General features: G+C 44.6%; 1 protein-coding gene across 1 annotated transcript in view; it reads left to right on the forward strand.

Moving 5' to 3' along the window:
- The first annotated feature begins 1,067 nt into the window (after positions 1–1,067).
- Positions 1,068–20,922, forward strand: part of LOC141098556 (cytochrome P450 2B5-like) — a 69,492-nt gene continuing 49,637 nt past the window's right edge. Inside the window, exons 1-2 of the mRNA XM_073586446.1 lie at positions 1,068–1,129; positions 20,112–20,296. Of these exons, the coding sequence (XP_073442547.1) occupies positions 20,117–20,296 (180 nt within the window). The 5' untranslated portion in view covers positions 1,068–1,129; positions 20,112–20,116. The remainder of the gene's footprint in view (positions 1,130–20,111; positions 20,297–20,922) is intronic.

A 20,922-nucleotide genomic window follows, 5' to 3' on the forward strand; every position in this document is an offset into this window, starting at 1 on the left:
CGCTGACTATTGAACATGCCGCTATAGCCGGAAGACTCTAAAGCCGCTATTTGCTCATGAATTGCCATGTCAAACATCAGGAACACATAATCATGATCTCAGGGTGCCAATGGGGATAAAGAGGGAGAAACCACACTGTTTTAAACATTTATATGATATAGTCACTATTGACATCAGAATCTAAGGGGTTAAACAGATATGGACGGTGACAACAATGATCGTTTGTGATACAGCAAGTTGTCAGCTATGGTGTACAGTCGACAGCTGCTGGATTGTCACCTGTATGGGGATGATATTCTCTTATATCTCAGGTCAGTTAAAAGACGTATTGACAGTCATTAAGAGGTTAAAAATTATTATTATAGTGTACAGATAATACAGGGATCCCCGGTGACATTATACACAGGAGCCATGTATATAGTGTCAGTGTACAGGTAATACAGTGATCAAAAGTGACACTATACACAGAAGCTTTTATTTTTGGTGTATAGTGTACAGGTTGTCATGATCCAGGACGGGATTTCGCTTTGACCCGTCCTGGTTAGACTATGGGTTAATTGTGCTGCCTCTCTCTGGCAGAAGGAGGCTATTTAGTGTTCACTGGACCTGGGTCCGGTGTCAGTTATACTCCTGCCCTCGGCTGAGTTAAGTGACCTCTTGTATACGTGTGCCTTGTGCCTGATATCTTGCTTGCTTGTTCGGTTGTGATCTGGTTCTGTCCCTGTTACGAGTTCTGCCTGACCCTCTTGTACTGCGCTACCTCTCGTGTATGACTCTCTGCTTGTCACCCGACTTCTCTCTGCTTGTCCCCTTGGTACCACGTCGCCCTCTTGTGTATGACCTTTGGCTTTGTCTGATTACCCGTCTGTTTGTCCCTCCTGTACCTCGTTTGCCCGTACTGCTGTGACCTCTGTTTTGCCTGACTCTGAGTTGTTGTATGGTGTCCTGTCATATCTGAAAGCAGGACGCTAAGCCCCGCCCCCTTGCAGTCACATGACCATAGGTCCCGTGCAGATTATTCAGTTTCAGTGTCCGCAGGTCCTGTGCTTCTTTACCTTCCAGCGCTGACTGGACCCTAACACTATTAGCCTGAAGCACGCATGGTCACCTCTGCTGCCCTGCTCCACAGGTATCTTTTAGCACTGCTTCTGTTCTCAGGACACGCGCACTGGCTCTATGAGCAAGTGCAGTGCGGTGTCTCTGACATTATACTGTAACTGACCCATACCATTTTTTTCTCTGCTCCCATTCACCTGTGTGTGTGATGGATCCTATGCATGCTCTTTCTGAGCAGGTTAAGCATCTGACGCAGATGTCTCAGAAACTCTTTGGAGAACAAAGAGTCCTGGCTCAGTCTCAGCAGCTGATCGCCGACACTGTGCAGGGGGTTCTTTCATTGGGGGCTCGGGATGTTACATTAATTTCCCCTGAGTCTCCAGTGAAGTTACCAGATACCTTTTCTGGAGATAAAAATGACTTCAGAGTTTTCAAGGAGGGCTGTAAGCTTTTTTTTTCCTTAAGACCACACTCTTCTGGGGATGAAAGTCAGAGAGTGGGGGTCATTATGTCTCTGTTAAGGGGAGCCCCCCAAGCTTAGGCTTTCTCCCTTCCTACCACGGCCCCTGAGCGTATGACTGTGGATGCATTTTTTGAGGCCCTGGGGCATATTTATGATGAGCCTGATCGGGTGCGTATGGCTGAGGACAGGCTGATGAATGTTTGCCAGGGGAAACACTCAGCCAAGTGGTTTTGCTCAGAGTTCAGACGCTGGGCTGCTGAGGTCTGCTGGAACGACGCCGTTCTCCGGGGGTTGTTCCGTAGAGGCCTGTCTGAGCATCTGAAAGACGCCTTGGCTCTCCACCCCCCACCTGATGCCCTGGAGGAAGCTATGACACAGGCCGTCCGAATGGATCGCAGGTTACGGGCAAGGGGAGTGATACAAACCGAGACATCATTATTCTCCCAAGGAAGGGGAGCCAGTTCTTCATTGAAAATCACGGAGATGGGAACCATCAACCTTAAGGAGGAAGAAAGGAGACAACGGCACGTGAGAAAATGCTGTGTTCCCAGTGGCGAGTCTGGACATTGGAAAAAGGATTGCCCCTCCCGGCCACTAACCAACAAGCGACTGAGCCCGGGTGATTATCGTGGAGGTCACCCAGGCTCTCAGGTACCCTTTTCTGCATTTTCTAAAATGTCATTGCAAGTGGAACTTTGTTGTGGGAGTGTCTCCACATCCACTTCTGCCTTCGTGGATTGCGGTTCATCACTGAACTTTATTGACTCTGACTTGGTGGCCAGGTGTAAGTTAGGGACAGTTAGGTTGGAGACTCCGATTCACCTTGTTGCTATTGACAAAACACCACTGGTTAAAAATGACATTGTGTTTTGTACTGAAGAGTTTCTCCTTAAAGTGAGTTCCTTACACCAGGAACGTATTTCATGTTTTGTAATGAACAACCTGCCTGCGGGACTGGTGTTGGGGTTCCCCTGGTTACATCTGCATAATCCTGTGATTAATTGGGAATCTCGGGATATTGTTAAATGGGGTCCCTATTGCTCTGAGAAATGTGTTGTTTCTGTGTCTGTGTCGTCCGTGGGTCTAGAAGGCATTCCGGAGTGCCTGATAGATTATACAGACGTTTTCTCCGAAAAAGAGGCTGAGGTTTTACCACCACACCGCCCATTTGATTGTGCCATTGACCTGGTTCCAGGTGCTAAATTGCCCAAAGCCCGCCTGTATAACCTCTCGGGTCCGGAACGGGCTGCGATGAAGGAATATATTCCCGAGAGCCTCCGTAAGGGACATATTCGTCCTTCTGTTTCTCCTGTGGCGGCAGGGTTCTTTTTTGTAAAAAAAAAAGACGGTGGTTTGCGCCCATGCCTCGATTTTCGTGAGTTAAATAAAATAACTGTGAGGAATACTTATCCCCTTCCACTTATTCCTGATTTATACAATCAGTTATCCGGAGCTAAGTGGTTTTCGAAATTAGATCTACGGGGAGCGTATAACCTTATCCGAGTCCAGGACGGAGATGAGTGGAAGACTGCTTTTCTCACTACTGAAGGGTTGTTTGAAAATTTGGTCATGCCCTTCGGCCTGACCAACGCTCCAGCAGTCTTCCAAAATTTCATAAATCATGTGTTCTCCGATTTGATTGGATGTTTTATGGTGGTGTATTTGGATGACATTTTAATCTACTGCCTGATAAACAGGCTCACATTGGTCATGTTCGGACAGTTCTCCAAAGGCTCAGGGAGAACTGTCTTTTTGCTAAACTTGAAAAATGTTTATTTTTCGTTCAGGAACTGTCCTTTCTGGGGTTCATCGTGTCTGCTGAAGGGTATCGCATGGATCCTAATAAGGTGCAGGCCATTCTCGAGTGGGTTCAACCGTGTGATTTGAAGGGTCTGCAACGTTTCCTAGGGTTCGCTAATTATTATTGGAAATTTATAAGGGGGTTCTCACAGGTGGTTAAACCCCTCACGGACATGACTCAGGGGCCGATATCAAGAATTGGTCAACCGCAGCGGTAGCGGCATTTCAGTTTTTGAAAAAATGTTTCATGTCGGCCCCGGTTCTTATTCAACCGGACCCCTCTGAACCATTTATTGTTGAGGTAGACGCCTCAGAGGTGGGGGTGGGGGCGGTATTGTCCCAGGGACCCGCCACTTTGACCAATTTAAGACCTTGCGCCTTTTTCTCAAAGAAGTTCTCCCCTGCGGAGAGAAACTATGATGTGGGGAATCGGGAACTTCTGGCCGTAAAGTTGGCCTTTGAAGAATGGAGGCATTTTTTGGAGGGGGCTGTTCATCCTATAACGGTAATCACGGACCACAAAAACCTAGCTTACATTGAGTCAGCTAAAAGGTTGACTCCCAGACAGGCTAGATGGTCACTTTTTTTTTCCCGATTCAACTTCTCGATCACTTTTCGACCAGGATCCAAGAATATCAGAGCGGATGCGTTGTCACTAGTGTTGAGCTTTCCGATACCGCAAGTATCGGGTATCGGCCGATATTTGCCGTATCGGAATTCCGATACCGAGTACCGATACTTTTTTCGTATCGGATACCGGAATCGGAAGTCCAAAATGCAATGAGCCACTTTTGTGGCTCTGATTGGCTGCCGAAATGACGTCATCATGATGCGCTGTCTGTGCGCATCATGATGTGCCGTCAGTTCGGGCCTTCGGGGGGGCTGTGCCGACTGTCCGGGGGTCTGTGCCAGCCTGCCGGTGGTCTGTGCAGGCTCCGGGGGTCTGTGCCGGCCTGCCGGGGGGATGTGCCGGCCTGCCGGTGGTCTGTGCAGGCTCCGGGGGTCTGTGCCGGCCTGCCGGGGGGCTGTGCCGGCCTGCCGGTGGTCTGTGCAGGCTCCGGGGGGCTGTGCCGGCCTGCCGGGGGGCAGTGCCGGCCTGCCAGTAGTCTGTGCAGGCTCCGGTGGTCTGTGCCGGCCTGCCGGAGGGCGGTGCAGGCATCGTCCGATGGGACTACAAGTCCCATCGGGCGATGCCTGCTACCATGGCAGTGATTGACACATTAGCCAATGATGGGACAGTAGAAGTCCCACCATCCGGCTAATGTGTTGAATGTAAAAAAAAAAAAAAATTACATGCTACATACATGCTACATACATGCTACATACATGCTACATACATACAACATGCATACTACATATATACTACATGTAACCTACATGCAACATGCATACTACATACATGCTACATACTACATGCATGCTACATACATGCTACATACATACTACATACATAACACATATATACTACATGCATGCAACATGCATACTACATATATACTATATATACTACATGTAACATACATACTACATATATACTACATGCTACATACATGCTACATACTACATACATGCTACATACTACATACATGCTACATACTACATACATAATACATATATACTACATGCATGCAACATACATACAACATATATACTACATGCATACTACATATATACTACATGCTACATACATGCAACATACACACTACATACATGCTACATACATACTACATACATAATACATATATACTACATGCATGCAACATACAACATATATACTACATGCATGCAGCATGCATACTACATATATACTATATATACTACATGTAACATACATACTACATATATACTACATGCTACATACATGCTACATACTACATACATGCTACATACTACATACATAATACATATATACTACATGCATGCAACATACATACAACATATATACTACATGCATACTACATATATACTATATATACTACATGTAACATACATACTACATATATACTACATGCTACATAAATGCAACATACATACTACATTCATGCTACATACATACAGCTCCAGGAATACAATGACGGAAGGTAGGTATCCTTCCGCACTGTATTCCTCCACCACTTTAAAAAAAAAAAAAAAAGTCCCTAGTCTCACTTTATGCCATTGCTGCGTGGGAATTTCCCACGCAGCAATAGCATAAAGTGAGACTAGGGACTTTTTTTTTTTTTTTAAAGTGGTGGAGGAATACAGTGCGGAAGGATACCTACCTTCCGTCGTTGTATTCCTGGAGCTGGTAGAGAACGGTAGCATCAGCTGATGCTGCTGTTCTCCACGCAAGATGGACGTGGGACCCTCGTGGACTTCTGCAGATCAGGGTAAGTATATTGGTGTTTTTTTATTTTGATATTTATTCCTCAAGGGGACAATGGCTTCGGGGATCAAAGTGACAAGTGACGGTGAGTATGTACGCTATGTTATATGTACTGTATGTCTATATGTATGTATTGTATGTAGTATATATGTATGTTGCATGCATGTAGTATATATGCAGTATATATGTAGTATGCATGTTGTATGCATGTGGTATATATGTAGTATGTATGTAGCATGCATGTAGTATGTAGCATGTATGTAGTATGTATGTTGCATGTATGTAGCATGTAGTGTGTATGTATGTAGCATGTATGTAGTATGTATGTTGCATGTATGTAGCATGTAGTGTGTATGTTGCATGTATGTAGCATGTAGTATATATGTAGTATGTATGTTACATGTAGTATATATGTAGTATGCATGTTGCATGCATGTAGTATATATGTTGTATGCATGTTGCATGCATGTAGTATATATGTATTATGTATGTAGTATGTATGTAGCATGTATGTAGTATGTATGTTGCATGTATGTAGCATGCAGTATATATGTAGTATGTATGTTACATGTAGTATATATAGTATATATGTAGTATGCATGTTGCATGCATGTAGTATATATGTTGTATGTATGTTGCATGCATGTAGTATATATGTATTATGTATGTAGTATGTATGTAGCATGTATGTAGTATGTATGTTGCATGTATGTAGCATGTAGTATATATGTAGTATGTATGTTACATGTAGTATATATAGTATATATGTAGTATGCATGTTGCATGCATGTAGTATATATGTTTTATGTATGTTGCATGCATGTAGTATATATGTATTATGTATGTAGTATGTACGTAGCATGTATGTAGTATGTATGTTGCATGTATGTAGCATGTAGTATATATGTAGTAAGTATGTTACATGTAGTATATATGTAGTATGCATGTTGCATGCATGTAGTATATATGTTGTATGTATGTTGCATGCATGTAGTATATATGCATTATGTATGTAGTATGTAGCATGTATGTAGCATGTAGTATATATGTAGTATGTATGTTACATGTAGTATATATAATATATATGTAGTATGCATGTTGCATGCATGTAGTATATATGTTGTATGTATGTTGCATGCATGTAGTATATATGTATTATGTATGTAGTATGTAGCATGTATGTAGCATGCATGTAGTATATAGCATGTATGTAGTATGCATGTTGCATGTAGTATATATGTAGTATGTATGTTACATGTAGTATATATGTAGTATGCATGTTGTATGTATGTAGCATGTAATTTTTATTTTTTTTTTTACATTCAACACATTAGCCGGATGATGGGACTACTACTGTCCCATCATTGGCTAATATGTCAATCACTGTCATGGTAGCAGGCATCGCCCGATGGGACTTGTAGTCCCATCAGACGATGCCTGCACAGACCCCCGGAGCCTGCACAGCCCACCGGCAGGCCGGCACAGCCCCCCGGCAGGCCGGCACAGACCACCGGAGCCTGCACAGCTCCCCGGCAGGCCGGCACAGCTTCCCGGCAGGCCGGCACAGACCCCTGGAGCCTGCACAGACCACCGGCAGGCCGGCACAGCCCCCCGGCAGGCTGGCACAGACCACCGGAGCTTGCACAGACCACCGGCAGGCCGGCACAGCCCCCCGGCAGGCCTGCACAGACCACCGGCAGGCCGGCACAGCCCACCGGGAGGCCTGCACAGACCACCGGAGCCTGCACAGACCACCGGCAGGCCTGCACAGACCACCGGAGCCTGCACAGACCCCCCGGCAGGCCGGCACAGCCCCCCGAAAGGCCCGTACAGACCCCAGAGAGGCTGTACAAGGCAAAAATAGGGTTTTTCTTATTCCGATACCGGAAGTCCCATAGACTTGAATGGGACTTCCGGTATCGGAATCGGCGATACCCGATATTTTTTTTAGATCGGCCGATACCATCCGATACGATACTTTTAAGTATCGGACGGTATCGCTCAACACTAGTTATCACACAGTCGAGATCCGGTGTCCCCCCCGGAACCTCCATCCTCCATTCTTCAGCCTGGGGTGGTGGTGGCAGAGGTTTCTAATGTGTTGGAACGGGAGATTCGAGAAGCCCAGGCTCTTGCACCTCCAGCTAAGCCGGTGGATAAACTTTTTGTGCCAGCTCAGTTTCGTCTCAAGGTCCTCCAGGAGTTCCATGACTCAGTTCTGGGTGGACATCCAGGGATCTCAGCGACCCGGAAGGCCATTGCTAGAATATTCTGGTGGTCTTCTTTAGCCTCTGATGTTGGGGAGTATGTGTCTGCGTGTGAGGTTTGTGCCCGTGCGAAAACTCCCCATAACCGGCCGGCCGGGGAATTGGTACCACTGCCAATTCCTGAGAGACCATGGACTCATCTGTCCATGGATTTCATCACCAACCTTCCCCCTTCCAAGGGTAATACCGTGGTCTGGGTCGTAGTGGACAGGTTTAGTAAGCAGGCACATTTTGTACCTTTGGCAGCTCTACCTAATGCGGAAATATTGTCCAGATTGTTTGTGGAGCATGTGGTGCGGTTGCATGGGGTACCCCTGAATGTGGTGTCTGATAGGGGAGTGCAATTTGTGTCCAGATTTTGGAGAGCTTTTTGTAGGAGGTTGGGTATTGGTCTGTCCTTTTCATCCGCCTACCATCCAGAGACTAATGGGCAGACTGAGCGGACCAATCAGTCTCTGGAGCAAATTCTGCGTTGTTTGACCTCCGCCCGACAGGATGACTGGTGTTCTGTGTTACCATTGGCTGAGTTTGCATTTAACAACTGCACTAACCAGTCTACGGGTACATCTCCATTTTTTTGCAATTATGGGTTTCATCCTCATTTTGCAGAATTTTCCCGCTTGAATTCTGGGTGTCCTGGGGTGGATGAGACGATCCAGCGGTTGGTGGTGGTATGGCGGGAGGTCCAGAATAATATTACGAAGGCCCAGGACAAATTTAAATTTTTTGCGGACAAAAAACGATCCGTGGGTCCAGTGTTTCAGGTTGGGGATAAGGTATGGTTATCCACCAAAAATATAAGGCTCAAGGTCCCCTCTGCGAAGCTTGGACCCAAGTTTATAGGTCCCTATGTAATTACCGAAGCAGTTAACCCGGTGGCTTTTCGGTTGAGTCTTCCGCCATCTCTAAGGATCCCTAATGTTTTTCATAAGGCCCTTTTGAAACCTGTGAGGTCCGGTGGGGAGGGATCATCATCTTCCCCGACACCAGTTTTGGTAGATGGGCAGGCTGAGTACGAGGTGGAACGAATTGTCGACTCCAGGTTGGTCCGTCGCGCCCTTCAGTATCTGATACATTGGAAGGGCTACGGTCCTGAGGAACGCTCGTGGGTTCCTACTCGATCATTTCATGCGGATCGGTTGATCCGAGCCTTTCACGCCAAGTACCCTGAGAGACCTGGGGGTCCGGTGGCCCCCCCATTGAGAGGAGGGTACTGTCATGATCCAGGACGGGATTTCGCTTTGACCCATCCTGGTTAGACTATGGGTTAATTGTGCTGCCTCTCTCTGGCAGAAGGAGGCTATTTAGTGCTCACTGGACCTGGGTCCGGTGTCAGTTATACTCCTGCCCTCGGCTGAGTTAAGTGACCTCTTGTATACGTGTGCCTTGTGCCTGATATCTTGCTTGCTTGTTCGGTTGTGATCTGGTTCTGTCCCTGTTACGAGTTCTGCCTGACCCTCTTGTACTGCGCTACCTCTTGTGTATGACCTTTGGCTTTGTCTGACTACCCGTCTGTTTGTCCCTCCTGTACCTCGTTTGCCCGTACTGCTGTGACCTCTGTTTTGCCTGACTCTGAGTTGTTGTGTGGTGTCCTGTCCTATCTGAAAACAGGATGCTAAGCCGCGCCCCCTTGCAGTCACATGACCATAGGTCCCGTGCCAGATTATTCAGTTTCACTGTCCGCAGGTCCCGTGCTTCTTTACCTTCCAGCACTGACTGGACCCTAACACTATTAGCCTGAAGCACGTATGGTCACCTCTGCTGCCCTGCTCCACAGGTATCTTTTAGCACTGCTTCTGTTCTCAGGACACACGCACTGGCTCTATGAGCAAGTGCAGTGCGGTGTCTCTGACATTGGTAATACGGTGATCACCAGTGACAATATACACAGGAGCTCTGTATATAGTGTCTGCATTCAGGTAATAAAGGGATCACCTGTGACATTATTCACAGGAGCTCTGTATATACTGTCAGTATACAGGTAATACAGTAATCACCAGTGAAATTATACTCGAAAGATCTGTATATAGTGTCAGTGTACAGGTAAAACACTGACTCACCAGTTGTTAGGGCTGGCGGAACGCAACAAATTATAAAATAATAGTAGGTGCGTTCGCAGCCCGGGGTCCACCGTGCAGAGGTGGTACACTGCTGCTAGGTAATGGTGGAAGAATAGAGCGTTGTAAAAACAGTCACACGTAGGTTACGTCACCCAATGTGAACAGGTGCGAACTCTGTTAATGCACAGAGTCGCACAACCGCTAAACATAGATGCCGGAGCCTGTTTAGCTCACAGAGCCCGGCCTAAAGAGCGCACAGTGTACGGCCACAGAACTCTACCCCAAGGACACGGGGTTAGAGTCCTTCTAGGCCCACTGAGCGCGCGGCGTCGCTGTCGCGAGCGCCGCTATAGATGCTGGCTATGAAGTGGAGCACGTGCACTGAGGCGTGCCGAGTCCCTGGTGAGGGCTGATGCCTGACTCAACCTCTGTCCTACCTACACCTAAGCCTGGATGCTAGCGGGCTAGGCTGCACAACACATGCGTACCAAGGGTAGGGGTTTCTTAATGAGTCATTCACCAGAGACATTCATAGATGCATTCATCACTCACTCCACATAGTCTGTAAATACAGTCTTATCCTAGCGCATGGCCGAGCGGCCATGCAAATCTTTTATAGCCTTGAGTGTCCGGGACCTTCCTTGCTTCTCGGATGGGCCAATCCGAACACGAGCAGGACCTGAGCACATGACCTTCAATCTCCAATGGGAGATCACTCCACGGGTATGCTCAGTGGCCTGACATGGGGACTTAGTCCCTGGAGAATCTTGCTGCTGAGCAGCATGTATTGCCATAGATGTGCCAGAGGTAGCAACAGCAAGCAAACCCATGGAGCTGGTCTGGGCAGAGCACCTGGACCGACGAGTTTGCTGAGCAACCTCCTCTTTGGCTGGAGAGGAATGGGAGACCGCTGGAAGTAAGGCTCGGGATTCTCGCTGTGCAGCGACAGAAATCTGACATCCTTCATCTTTGCTTTTCTTTTTAATCCAGCGCAGACTGCCATCACTCCTTTCAGCCAGGACTCATCTCTGCAGCATCTGACTTCTTTTACTCTTGCACTGATTAGAAGAACTTCACCTTCATATTAAATGGTGTAAATTTCATTTAGAAGTGGAAGGGTTAATGTGCTCAGTTGGGAGCTATTGGTAGCTTTCCTGCATCAGGGCTTTAAGCTGTGCACTGTTAGCCACTCCCATCTCCCAAATACAGTAATCTGGGATCTGGCTAGCACTCATTGCCAGAGGAGCTTTTGTTGCATGGCTGGAGGCTGTTAGCAGTTATTATTGGATACGATGTTTGGTGGATTTATCAGTGACTGTTGCTACGTTTTGAAAGTGTGTTAAATCCTTTTCTTCTCCTACTTTGATTTAACCCCAACCTCCACTTCCTGGTACATTCCTCTGTTGTATACAGTGGGGCAAAAAAGTATTTAGTCAGTCAGCAATAGTGCAAGTTCCACCACTTAAAAAGATGAGAGGCGTCTGTAATTTACATCATAGGTAGACCTCAACTATGGGAGACAAACTGAGAAAAAAAAATCCAGAAAATCACATTGTCTGTTTTTTTTTCATTTTATTTGCATATTATGGTGGAAAATAAGTATTTGGTCAGAAACAAAATTTCATCTCAATACTTTGTGATATATCCTTTGTTGGCAATGACAGAGGTCAAACGTTTTCTGTAAGTCTTCACAAGGTTGCCACACACTGTTGTTGGTATGTTGGCCCATTCCTCCATGCAGATCTCCTCTAGAGCAGTGATGTTTTTGGCTTTTCGCTTGGCAACACGGACTTTCAACTCCCTCCAAAGGTTTTCTATAGGGTTGAGATCTGGAGACTGGCTAGGCCACTCCAGGACCTTGAAATGCTTCTTACGAAGCCACTCCTTCGTTGCCCTGGCGGTGTGCTTTGGATCATTGTCATGTTGAAAGACCCAGCCACGTTTCATCTGCAATGCCCTTGCTGATGGAAGGAGGTTTGCACTCAAAATCTCATGATACATGGCCCCATTCATTCTTTCATGTACCCGGATCAGTCGTCCTGGCCCCTTTGCAGAGAAACAGCCCCAAAGCATGATGTTTCCACCACCATGCTTTACAGTAGGTATGGTGTTTGATGGATGCAACTCAGTATTCTTTTTCCTCCAAACACGACAAGTTGTGTTTCTACCAAACAGTTCCAGTTTGGTTTCATCAGACCATAGGACATTCTCCCAAAACTCCTCTGGATCATCCAAATGCTCTCTAGCAAACTGCAGACGGGCCCGGACATGTACAGGCTTAAGCAGTGGGACACGTCTGGCACTGCAGGATCTGAGTCCATGGTGGCATAGTGTGTTACTTATGGTAGGCCTTGTTACATTGGTCCCAGCTCTCTGCAGTTCATTCACTAGGTCCCCCCGCGTGATTCTGGGATTTTTGCTCACCGTTCTTGTGATCATTCTGACCCCACGGGGTGGGATTTTGCGTGGAGCACCAGATCGAGGGAGATTATCAGTGGTCTTGTATGTCTTCCATTTTCTAATTATTTCTCCCACAGTTGATTTCTTCACTCCAAGCTGGTTGGCTATTGCAGATTCAGTCTTCCCAGCCTGGTGCAGGGCTACAATTTTGTTTCTGGTGTCCTTTGACAGCTCTTTGGTCTTCACCATAGTGGAGTTTGGAGTCAGACTGTTTGAGGGTGTGCACAGGTGTCTTTTTATACTGATAACAAGTTTAAACAGGTGCCATTACTACAGGTAATGAGTGGAGGAAAGAGGAGACTCTTAAAGAAGAAGTTACAGGTCTGTGAGAGCCAGAAATCTTGATTGCTTGTTTCTGACCAAATACTTATTTTCCACCATAATATGCAAATAAAATGAAAAAAAAACAGACAATGTGATTTTCTGGATTTTTTTTTCTCAGTTTGTCTCCCATAGTTGAGGTCTACCTATGATGTAAATTACAGACGCCTCTCATCTTTTTAAGTGGTGGAACTTGCACTATTGCTGACTGACTAAATACTTTTTTGCCCCACTGTATGTGAGTATATTTGTATGTTTGATTTTTTTTTACCCCTGTTCATATTACCTTGTTAGTCTGGTTGGTGTATTACAGTACACTACTACTTTCTTCTTCCCTGGGTGGGGGAAGGGTACAGATTGAGGGAGGATTCAGCATCTAAGAAAAGGTACATCAGAAGTAATCCGGGTAACAGGGCAAGCTGAGCCACCCCTTATCATTAGGGAGAGCAAAGGAGACCCTGGTCCAGTGACATCCATCAACAGAGTCGTTACATTTACATTTAGAGTTTGTGACCGTTACCTCTGACTTTCGGTCGGTCATGTGATGCTTTGAATCTGCTTTGTTCACCCAGAAAGTTATAAAAGACAATATTGGTTGCAGCACTGGTACAGATGTAAAATAATGTGTGTTTGACATATTAAAATTTTACATCACTTGGACACAAATTAAACGTATGTTTTTTTTTTTGCTTTTTTATGATGTAGTATGGTGTTAGTGATTTGTCTCAAATGGATCAACTAATCAGATTCACAAACTTTGATGAGTTTTCTTTAAAAAATGCAGCAAATTTGACTTGGGTAGAATTTGTACATCTCTGTAACTTAGGTTAGTTCCTAACACATTTTGACAAACTACTGTAAAATATTTTATTGATTTATGTTACTTGCCCTGGATGTTTGCATTCCTCTCATGCCTATATGAGATGTGAGAGCTCAGCAGTAATTCTGCACTATGAGCTGCGGGGAGGGGTGAGCATAAGACAAATACAAAAGGACGGGTGAGCCGAGTTCTTCTTCTAAGGGAAAGGTGATATGAGTTTAGTGTCAGGTAATAACTATAGTTCCTTTGGTAAAGGTAAAACATTTACATAGCAGACACAAATCTAGGGGAATATGTACAGTATGAGGCTTACAGATTCGAAACCTACCACAGCCAAAATACCTTAGGGCTCTATAGGACGTCCTGCAGGATTGTAAGGATGCACTGTGTAGGTGTACTAACTTTTCATAATACTAGATGGAAATATTGCATCTATTGGAGTAAACATATTTTAGCGTGTAATTAGATTCAATTTTATTTTCAAGGATTCTTTGAAACAAGCAAATTTGAAAATCTGCGAATAGCGTGAATCTACAAAAATAGCCTACCTCATTTTACACATTCCAGAAGATTGCATTATCCAGAGATGGCTCACATATACTTCTCAATAATGCCCAGCAACTAGCATACTAGCCTCTGGACACTACACTGACAGACACAGCAAACCTTCTTGCCACAGCTTGCATTGATGTGCCATCCTGGATGAGCTGCACTACCTGAGACACTTGTGTGGGTTGTAGAGTCCGTCTCATGCTACAACGAGTGTGAAAGCACAACCAACATTCAAAAGTGACCAAAACATCAGTCAGAAAGCATTGGTACTGAGATGTGGTCTGTGATCCCCACCTGCAGAACCACTCCTTTATTGAGGGTGTCTTGATAATTGGCAATAATTTCCATCTGTTGTCTATTCCATTTGCATAACAGCATATGAAATTGATTGTCAATCAGTGTTGCTACCTAAGTGGACAGTTTGATTTCACAGAACCTTGATTTACTTGGAGTTATATTCTGTTGTTTAAGGCTATGTGCACATGTGTAGAATTCCTGCGGATTTTATGCATTTTTGCAGTGTTTTTTTGCTGTGATAACGCTGCCTGTGAAAATGCATAAAATAAGCAACCCATTGTATTCAATGGCATTCCGCACATGCTGTGCTAATGCTGCCTATTTTTCTGTGGCGGAATCACACCGCGGAAAAATACGGAACATGCTCATTCTTTTTGCTGAATTGCGGGAACTTCACACAAGTAGGAATGCATTTTTCCGCTTACTTTCCTCATGTGGCTATGCCCACCATGTGCAAAGTAAGCGGAAACGCTCCTCCAGGCCCTGGGTACCATACCCCTGTAAAAAGTAGAATTAAAATTAAAAATCGTGATATTCTCACCTTCCGGTGTCCCCCCTCAGCGTTCCCAGGCCTCAACGATGCTCCTGATCAGTCCCGTTCCCAGCGATGCCTTGCAACAATGACCTGTGATGACGCAGCAATCTCGCGAGATGCTATGTCATCTGGGGTCATTGTCGCAAGGCATCGCTGGGAACAGGACTTGCCGGGAGCTGCGTAGGTAGCCTAAATAGTAAAAAGTTGGTCACACTCGTCAAATACTATGTTTGACGAGTGTGACCAACCTGTCAATCAGTTTTCCAAGTGATGCTACAGATCGCTTGGAAAATGCTAGCATTCTGCAAGCTAATTATTCTTGGAAAACTCTAGTTTTTCATGGGAATTATGCATGCGGATTTCTCGTATTTCCCGCCGCAGGGAGTTGCGGAATTGCCGCGGAAATTTCCGCGGCAATTCCGCACGTGTGCGCATAGCATCAGTGGTCCCTTTATTTTTTTGAGCAGTGTATTTGGAAAAATTTGACAAAACTGGTAAATTCTAATATTTGCTCATCTCTAATATACATATTGCAATGAGTGAAAGCTTTGATTGTTCGGTAGTCGGCAAAGTAATTGGAGATGGGACAAAAATTGTGATTTTCCTAGTTCCAATTAAATGGAATGTGTCAACAGAAACTTATCTATAGTTTAAACCAGGTTTTTATGTTTATTCTTTTTATTTAATTGTATTAGTCTTTATTTAGTTCCTCATATTATATTTAATACAAAATCAGCAATATTGCAATTTTCACACTGGCCACTAAGCCTTAAGCTAGAATCTAGTAAATTTCCAGTTCTAATCAGCAGCCACATTCACATAGGCTGCAAAAGATTGGCCCTGTCTCCTTGAATTCTACAAAAAAGTTTCAAAATTATGCTCTAATCTGGCAAAAGTCAATGTGAATGAAGAAGCAGAAGGTGAGCTGTGAAATTACTGGTTGGGAATTGTGCATCTTATGTTATCTAATGTTTATCAGTCATTGTAGAGGAGGAAGGAGAGGAGGTGAGCTGTGACATCACCTGTTGTGCATGGCCGATATTTAGTTTTCTATGTTGGAATCTATTTCGTTTTGACCATCCGCCATCTTGTTGTGGTTTTCTGGCTGCTGGTCTTTTTCCTCTGGTGCTGGGTTTGTCTTGGGTCTGGTGATTGTATCATCCTTTATTACCCAGCACATGCCTCCCAGTCCTTGCTGGACAACAGCGTTAATCCGCTAGAGTTCTGGCTAGGAGCTTTGATGGCATTCTGTGTTTGATATCACGCAGTTCTGGGATCTCTAGTTCTGCCTGCTTTGTTTTTTTAGTTTTCCTTTCGTTTCTGCAGCTTCCTCTATTTTCCTACTAGGAGGTTTCCTGTTTTTTGTTCCCAGTCCCTAGTTCGTTTTAGGGATCCCCTTCCCCCCTACCTTTAGGTCTTCATTTGAGTTTAGCCTAGGAAACCACAAGGAATAGGTTGCCCCATCGTAGGGCTTCAGCCTAGTCCAAGTGCAGGGTCAGCTTCTCCCCCTTCTGTCCTAGTCCTGAGTTGCAGATCCATAACAATCTACTGTGTATAGATATGTTATCAGTCATTGATCAGGGGGTGGAGGTGAGCTGAGTCAGTGGCCTGAGTGAAAGTTGAAACATTCATCCATTGATAATCTTTTTATGACTATGGAAACATGTGATGGTGTCTCCGCGGCTCTTGATTTACATGTTTTTGCATATTTCCCATAAGGGATGGGGGCAATGCTCTAGCATCACTGCGTTGAGAAACATGTGATGGTGTCTCCGCAGTGTTGGATGTTGATCTCCATGAGTTCATTCATCCTCATTTTTCACAGTCTTCTACTAGGCATTGCTCCTACTAGCCAGTTTCCTACTCCACACTGATGAGGGGCAATACCCCGAAACATCTGTCTGTGGATGGATACCATGTTTTGGCATAGGTGGTTTCCTTCATTGGAGACTGCCCTTCCCGTGGTTGTTCCCTCCCGGGGAAATACCTGGCTAGTCATTGCTTGCGTTGAGAAACATGTGATGGTGTCTCCGCGGCTTCTGTTTTGCATATATTTACATATTTCCCATAAGGGTGGGGGCATTGCCCTAGAATCACTGCGTTGAGAAACGTGATGGTGTCTCCGCAGTGTTCGATGTTGATCTCCATGAGTTCATTCATCCTCATTTTTCACAGTCTTCTACTAGACATTGCTCCTACTAGCCAGTTTCCTACTCCACACTGATGAAGGGCAATACCCCAAAACAGCTGTCTGTGGATGGATACCATGTTTTGGCATAGGTGGTTTCCTTCATTGGAGACTGCCCTTCCCGTGGTTGTTCCTTCCCGGTGAAAGACCTGGCTTGTCATTGCTTGCGCTGAGAAACATGTGATGGTGTCTCCGCGGCTCTTGATTTACATGTTTTTGCATATTTCCCATAAGGGATGGGGGCATTGCTCTAGCATCACTGCGTTGAGAAACATGTGATGGTGTCTCCGCAGTGTTGGATGTTGATCTCCATGAGTTCACTCATCCTCATTTTTCACAGTCTTTTACTAGGCATTGCTCCTACTAGCCAGTTTCCTACTCCACACTGATGAGGGGCAATACCCCGAAACAGCTGTCTGTGGATGGATACCATGTTTTGGCATAGGTGGTTTCCTTCATTGGAAACTGTCCTTCCCGTGGTTGTTCCTTCCCGGTGAAAGACCTGGCTAGTCATTGCTTGCGTTGAGAAACATGTGATGGTGTCTCCGCGGCTCTTGATTTATATGGAATATTTCATGTTTGCGCTTTCATTTTTTTCATAACATTTATATTTTTCCTTTAAAAGATATAGGAGGGCTTCATTTTTTTTGTGGGCCGAGTTGTAGGTTTGAATTTCATTATTATTTTTACTATATAAGTTTTTGAAACAAGAGAACAAAATCCAAGTGGGATGAAATAGTGAAAAATCTGCAATTCCACCTTTGGTTTTTGTGTTTTCTTTTAATTGTCGTTCTTTGTGTGAGAAACATGACCTGGAAACGTGATTGTACTCATCAGTATGATTATGGCAATACCAAACATATATCAATTTTTTTATCACTAAAATGATGGAAAAAAATCTGAACATTGTAAAAAAAAAATGTTTTGCTTTTTGTCACCATTTTCCGAGACCCATAATATTTTTATTTTTCTGTTAATAAAAATGAGTAAGGGTGTGCTTTTTGCAAGGTGAGCACACCCTTACTCATATACATGCAATGAATGTTAACTTTTTTTCTTGCAATCACACAATATGACATGCAGAATGCAAAGTAGGGACTATATACAGATGAGTATGTGAACATAGCACCACACAAAAAAGCCCCGCCCACAGCCCCACCCACAGCCCCAACAACAGGCCGCCCTGGAGCACGAGAATCTCATTAACTGAAAACTGCAAATAAAGATTAAGCAGCAACCACAAGACGGATTCCATCAACCAAGGTATAATTTTAATCAGTATAACAGTGCCAACCAGACACTGCCTGTAGTTTACTCAGCACAATCATGCTCACAGGTTCCCTTTAAGCAACGATGTAAAGAAGAGTAGGCCAAAATTTCTCCAGAAGAATGTGAGAGACTGATAAAATCATGCAGAAAATCCTTACTTCCAACTATTGCATCTATAGGGTGTTTCTATAAGCTACTGATTCATAGAGTGTAATGAATTTTTCACAACCAACTTCTGCATTTTCTATTACTTTTTTTATTTTTACTAAATCATGACAGAGTGAATTTTGACATGTCTTGTTGTTGATCTAACACTGGATTTACCTATTTCTAAGACCTCCTAAGTACCAAATGCTTTTTTTGCTGTTATAACTTGGATATATTAAAATGTAAAATTCAGATGGAGTGTACTTAGTTTTTCTCATGACTGTATCATAGCGGGCAGCATTCTTAAATCCCTGTTCGTTATGTGTGGCGCCCTGTGTCTTTGCAGCCAAAAATGGTCAAATATGTACTCTGTTGTTTGGGTTTTGTAAATGATGGGAGTTATACTTTCTCTGCTGGAGACAATTGCACACACACAATTTTACCTCACTCCCTTACTTCCCTGAAGCTTAGAGCTTTGGAGACATACCATAACTGGGAGAGGGAGGAGCCGAGTTGTTGCTCTGTCAGGAAGACGGTGGAGAGAATATGGAGAACATTCCTGGAGAAGTAACACGTGCTCCCTCCAGGAACAATGCTGAGAGGAATCAGGGAATCAGCCCCTAGACCATCTATGCTTTTAGAGTCGGATGGTAAGCTGAGAGACTCTGAAGTTCATACAACCAACAGCAGAGTGTCTTCTCCCAGGAAGACTGCAGCAACCGAGGAGCAGTGAAGGATTGTGCAAGAAGAAACTTGTGCTTCACACAGGATTCAAGCTGCAAGTTGCCGGGGGAGAAACCACAGTGAGTAAGTGGCTGTACTGGAAGTTTCAGACTCCAGGAAGCCTTGGTCCCTGATGGGATTAGAACAGAAGGAAGTTTACACTGAGTCACAGCAGAGAGAAGGATAACTCCCATCTTGCAGAGCAGACTGTAACCCTGGTGGGAAAGTTGTATTTTATCCTCTGATTGCATCTGAACTTCAGTAAACGATTAAGTGACTTTCCTTGCCTCCTGCCTTATTACTCCGTGCCATCTACTTCCATCACAATCTCTGGGGGTCAGCCCTAGTTGGAAGGGGTTAAACACCTGCACTGCTATCACCATCTACCCTCCCAGGGATCATCTGCAGTGCCAGCTATCTTACAGTCGAACACTCCAAGTAGCGTCACAAAATCTTTTTAAAGTTTCTTTTATTTTTACTTTATTTTTCAACCTACATTTCACTGTCCCTGGAGCACAGGCACAGGGCATGGCTGCCACCCCCGTGACCTCCTGAATCTAACGCTGCCTGGCAACCTGAGTACCCCGCTCTGGGCGATACATATGCAACAAGACAATTTTGTGCTAAATCCATCTATACACAAGCACAAAAATTCTAATAAGAAAAACAATACATAGTGCCACAGATTTCATAAGGTTTGTATAGGTGAAGTGTGACTTTTTTTTCTAATGGGTTGTGATTTTCTGGAATACCCCTTTAATTTCTGCTGTTAAATATTTCTCACACAGGTTGAATGTTTCAGAGTGAGACTTTTTTATGGGTTGGACGATCACTGACTTGTGGGCGAGTCTCATCAGCTGCTCTCGGGATTATAGCTAGGTTTAAAGCTCACAGTTACCTGCGAGGACGGAAGAGACGAGTCCGAGCGGTGCATGGTGTCACCTCCACAATAACAACTCACTGCAGGAAGAAGGTATGTTCTCTATTCTATATACTATTTGCATTTCAGAGAGGGCTACATGTGTGTAGCAGAGTGATTACAAGCGGTAGGAACTTGCTTTGTAAAACTGCATGGATTGCAGCGAAATCACAGATGTTACACCAAATTACAGGAATATTCCCATCTCTTACACATAATTTATACATGTATGCACATTCACAGGATCTGCTATACAATGGATTGTTACTGTATACAATATATAATATACAGTACATCAGAAAAGTGAGTACACCCCTCACGTTTTTGCAAATATTTCATTAGATCTTTTCATGGGGCAACACTGAAGATCTGACACTTTAATATAATGTAAAGCATTCAGTGTACGGCTTGTATAACAGTGTAAATGTTGTTCGCTCACTAATACTGTTGAGCTTTCCGATACCGCAAGTATCGGGTATCGGCCGATATTTGCCGTATCGGAATTCCGATACCGAGTACAGATACTTTTTTCGTATCGGATACCGGAATCGGAAGTCCAAAATGCAATGAGCCACTTTTGTGGCTCTGATTGGCTGCCGAAATGACATCATCATGATGCGCCGTCAGTTTAGGCCTTCGGGGGGGCTGTGCCGACTGTCCAGGGGTCTGTACCGGCCTGC

The sequence above is a fragment of the Dendrobates tinctorius genome, unplaced genomic scaffold (assembly GCF_039654945.1).
Source record: "Dendrobates tinctorius isolate UK_male_01 unplaced genomic scaffold, ASM3965494v1 ptg000093l, whole genome shotgun sequence".
Taxonomy (NCBI): Eukaryota; Metazoa; Chordata; class Amphibia; order Anura; family Dendrobatidae; genus Dendrobates; species Dendrobates tinctorius.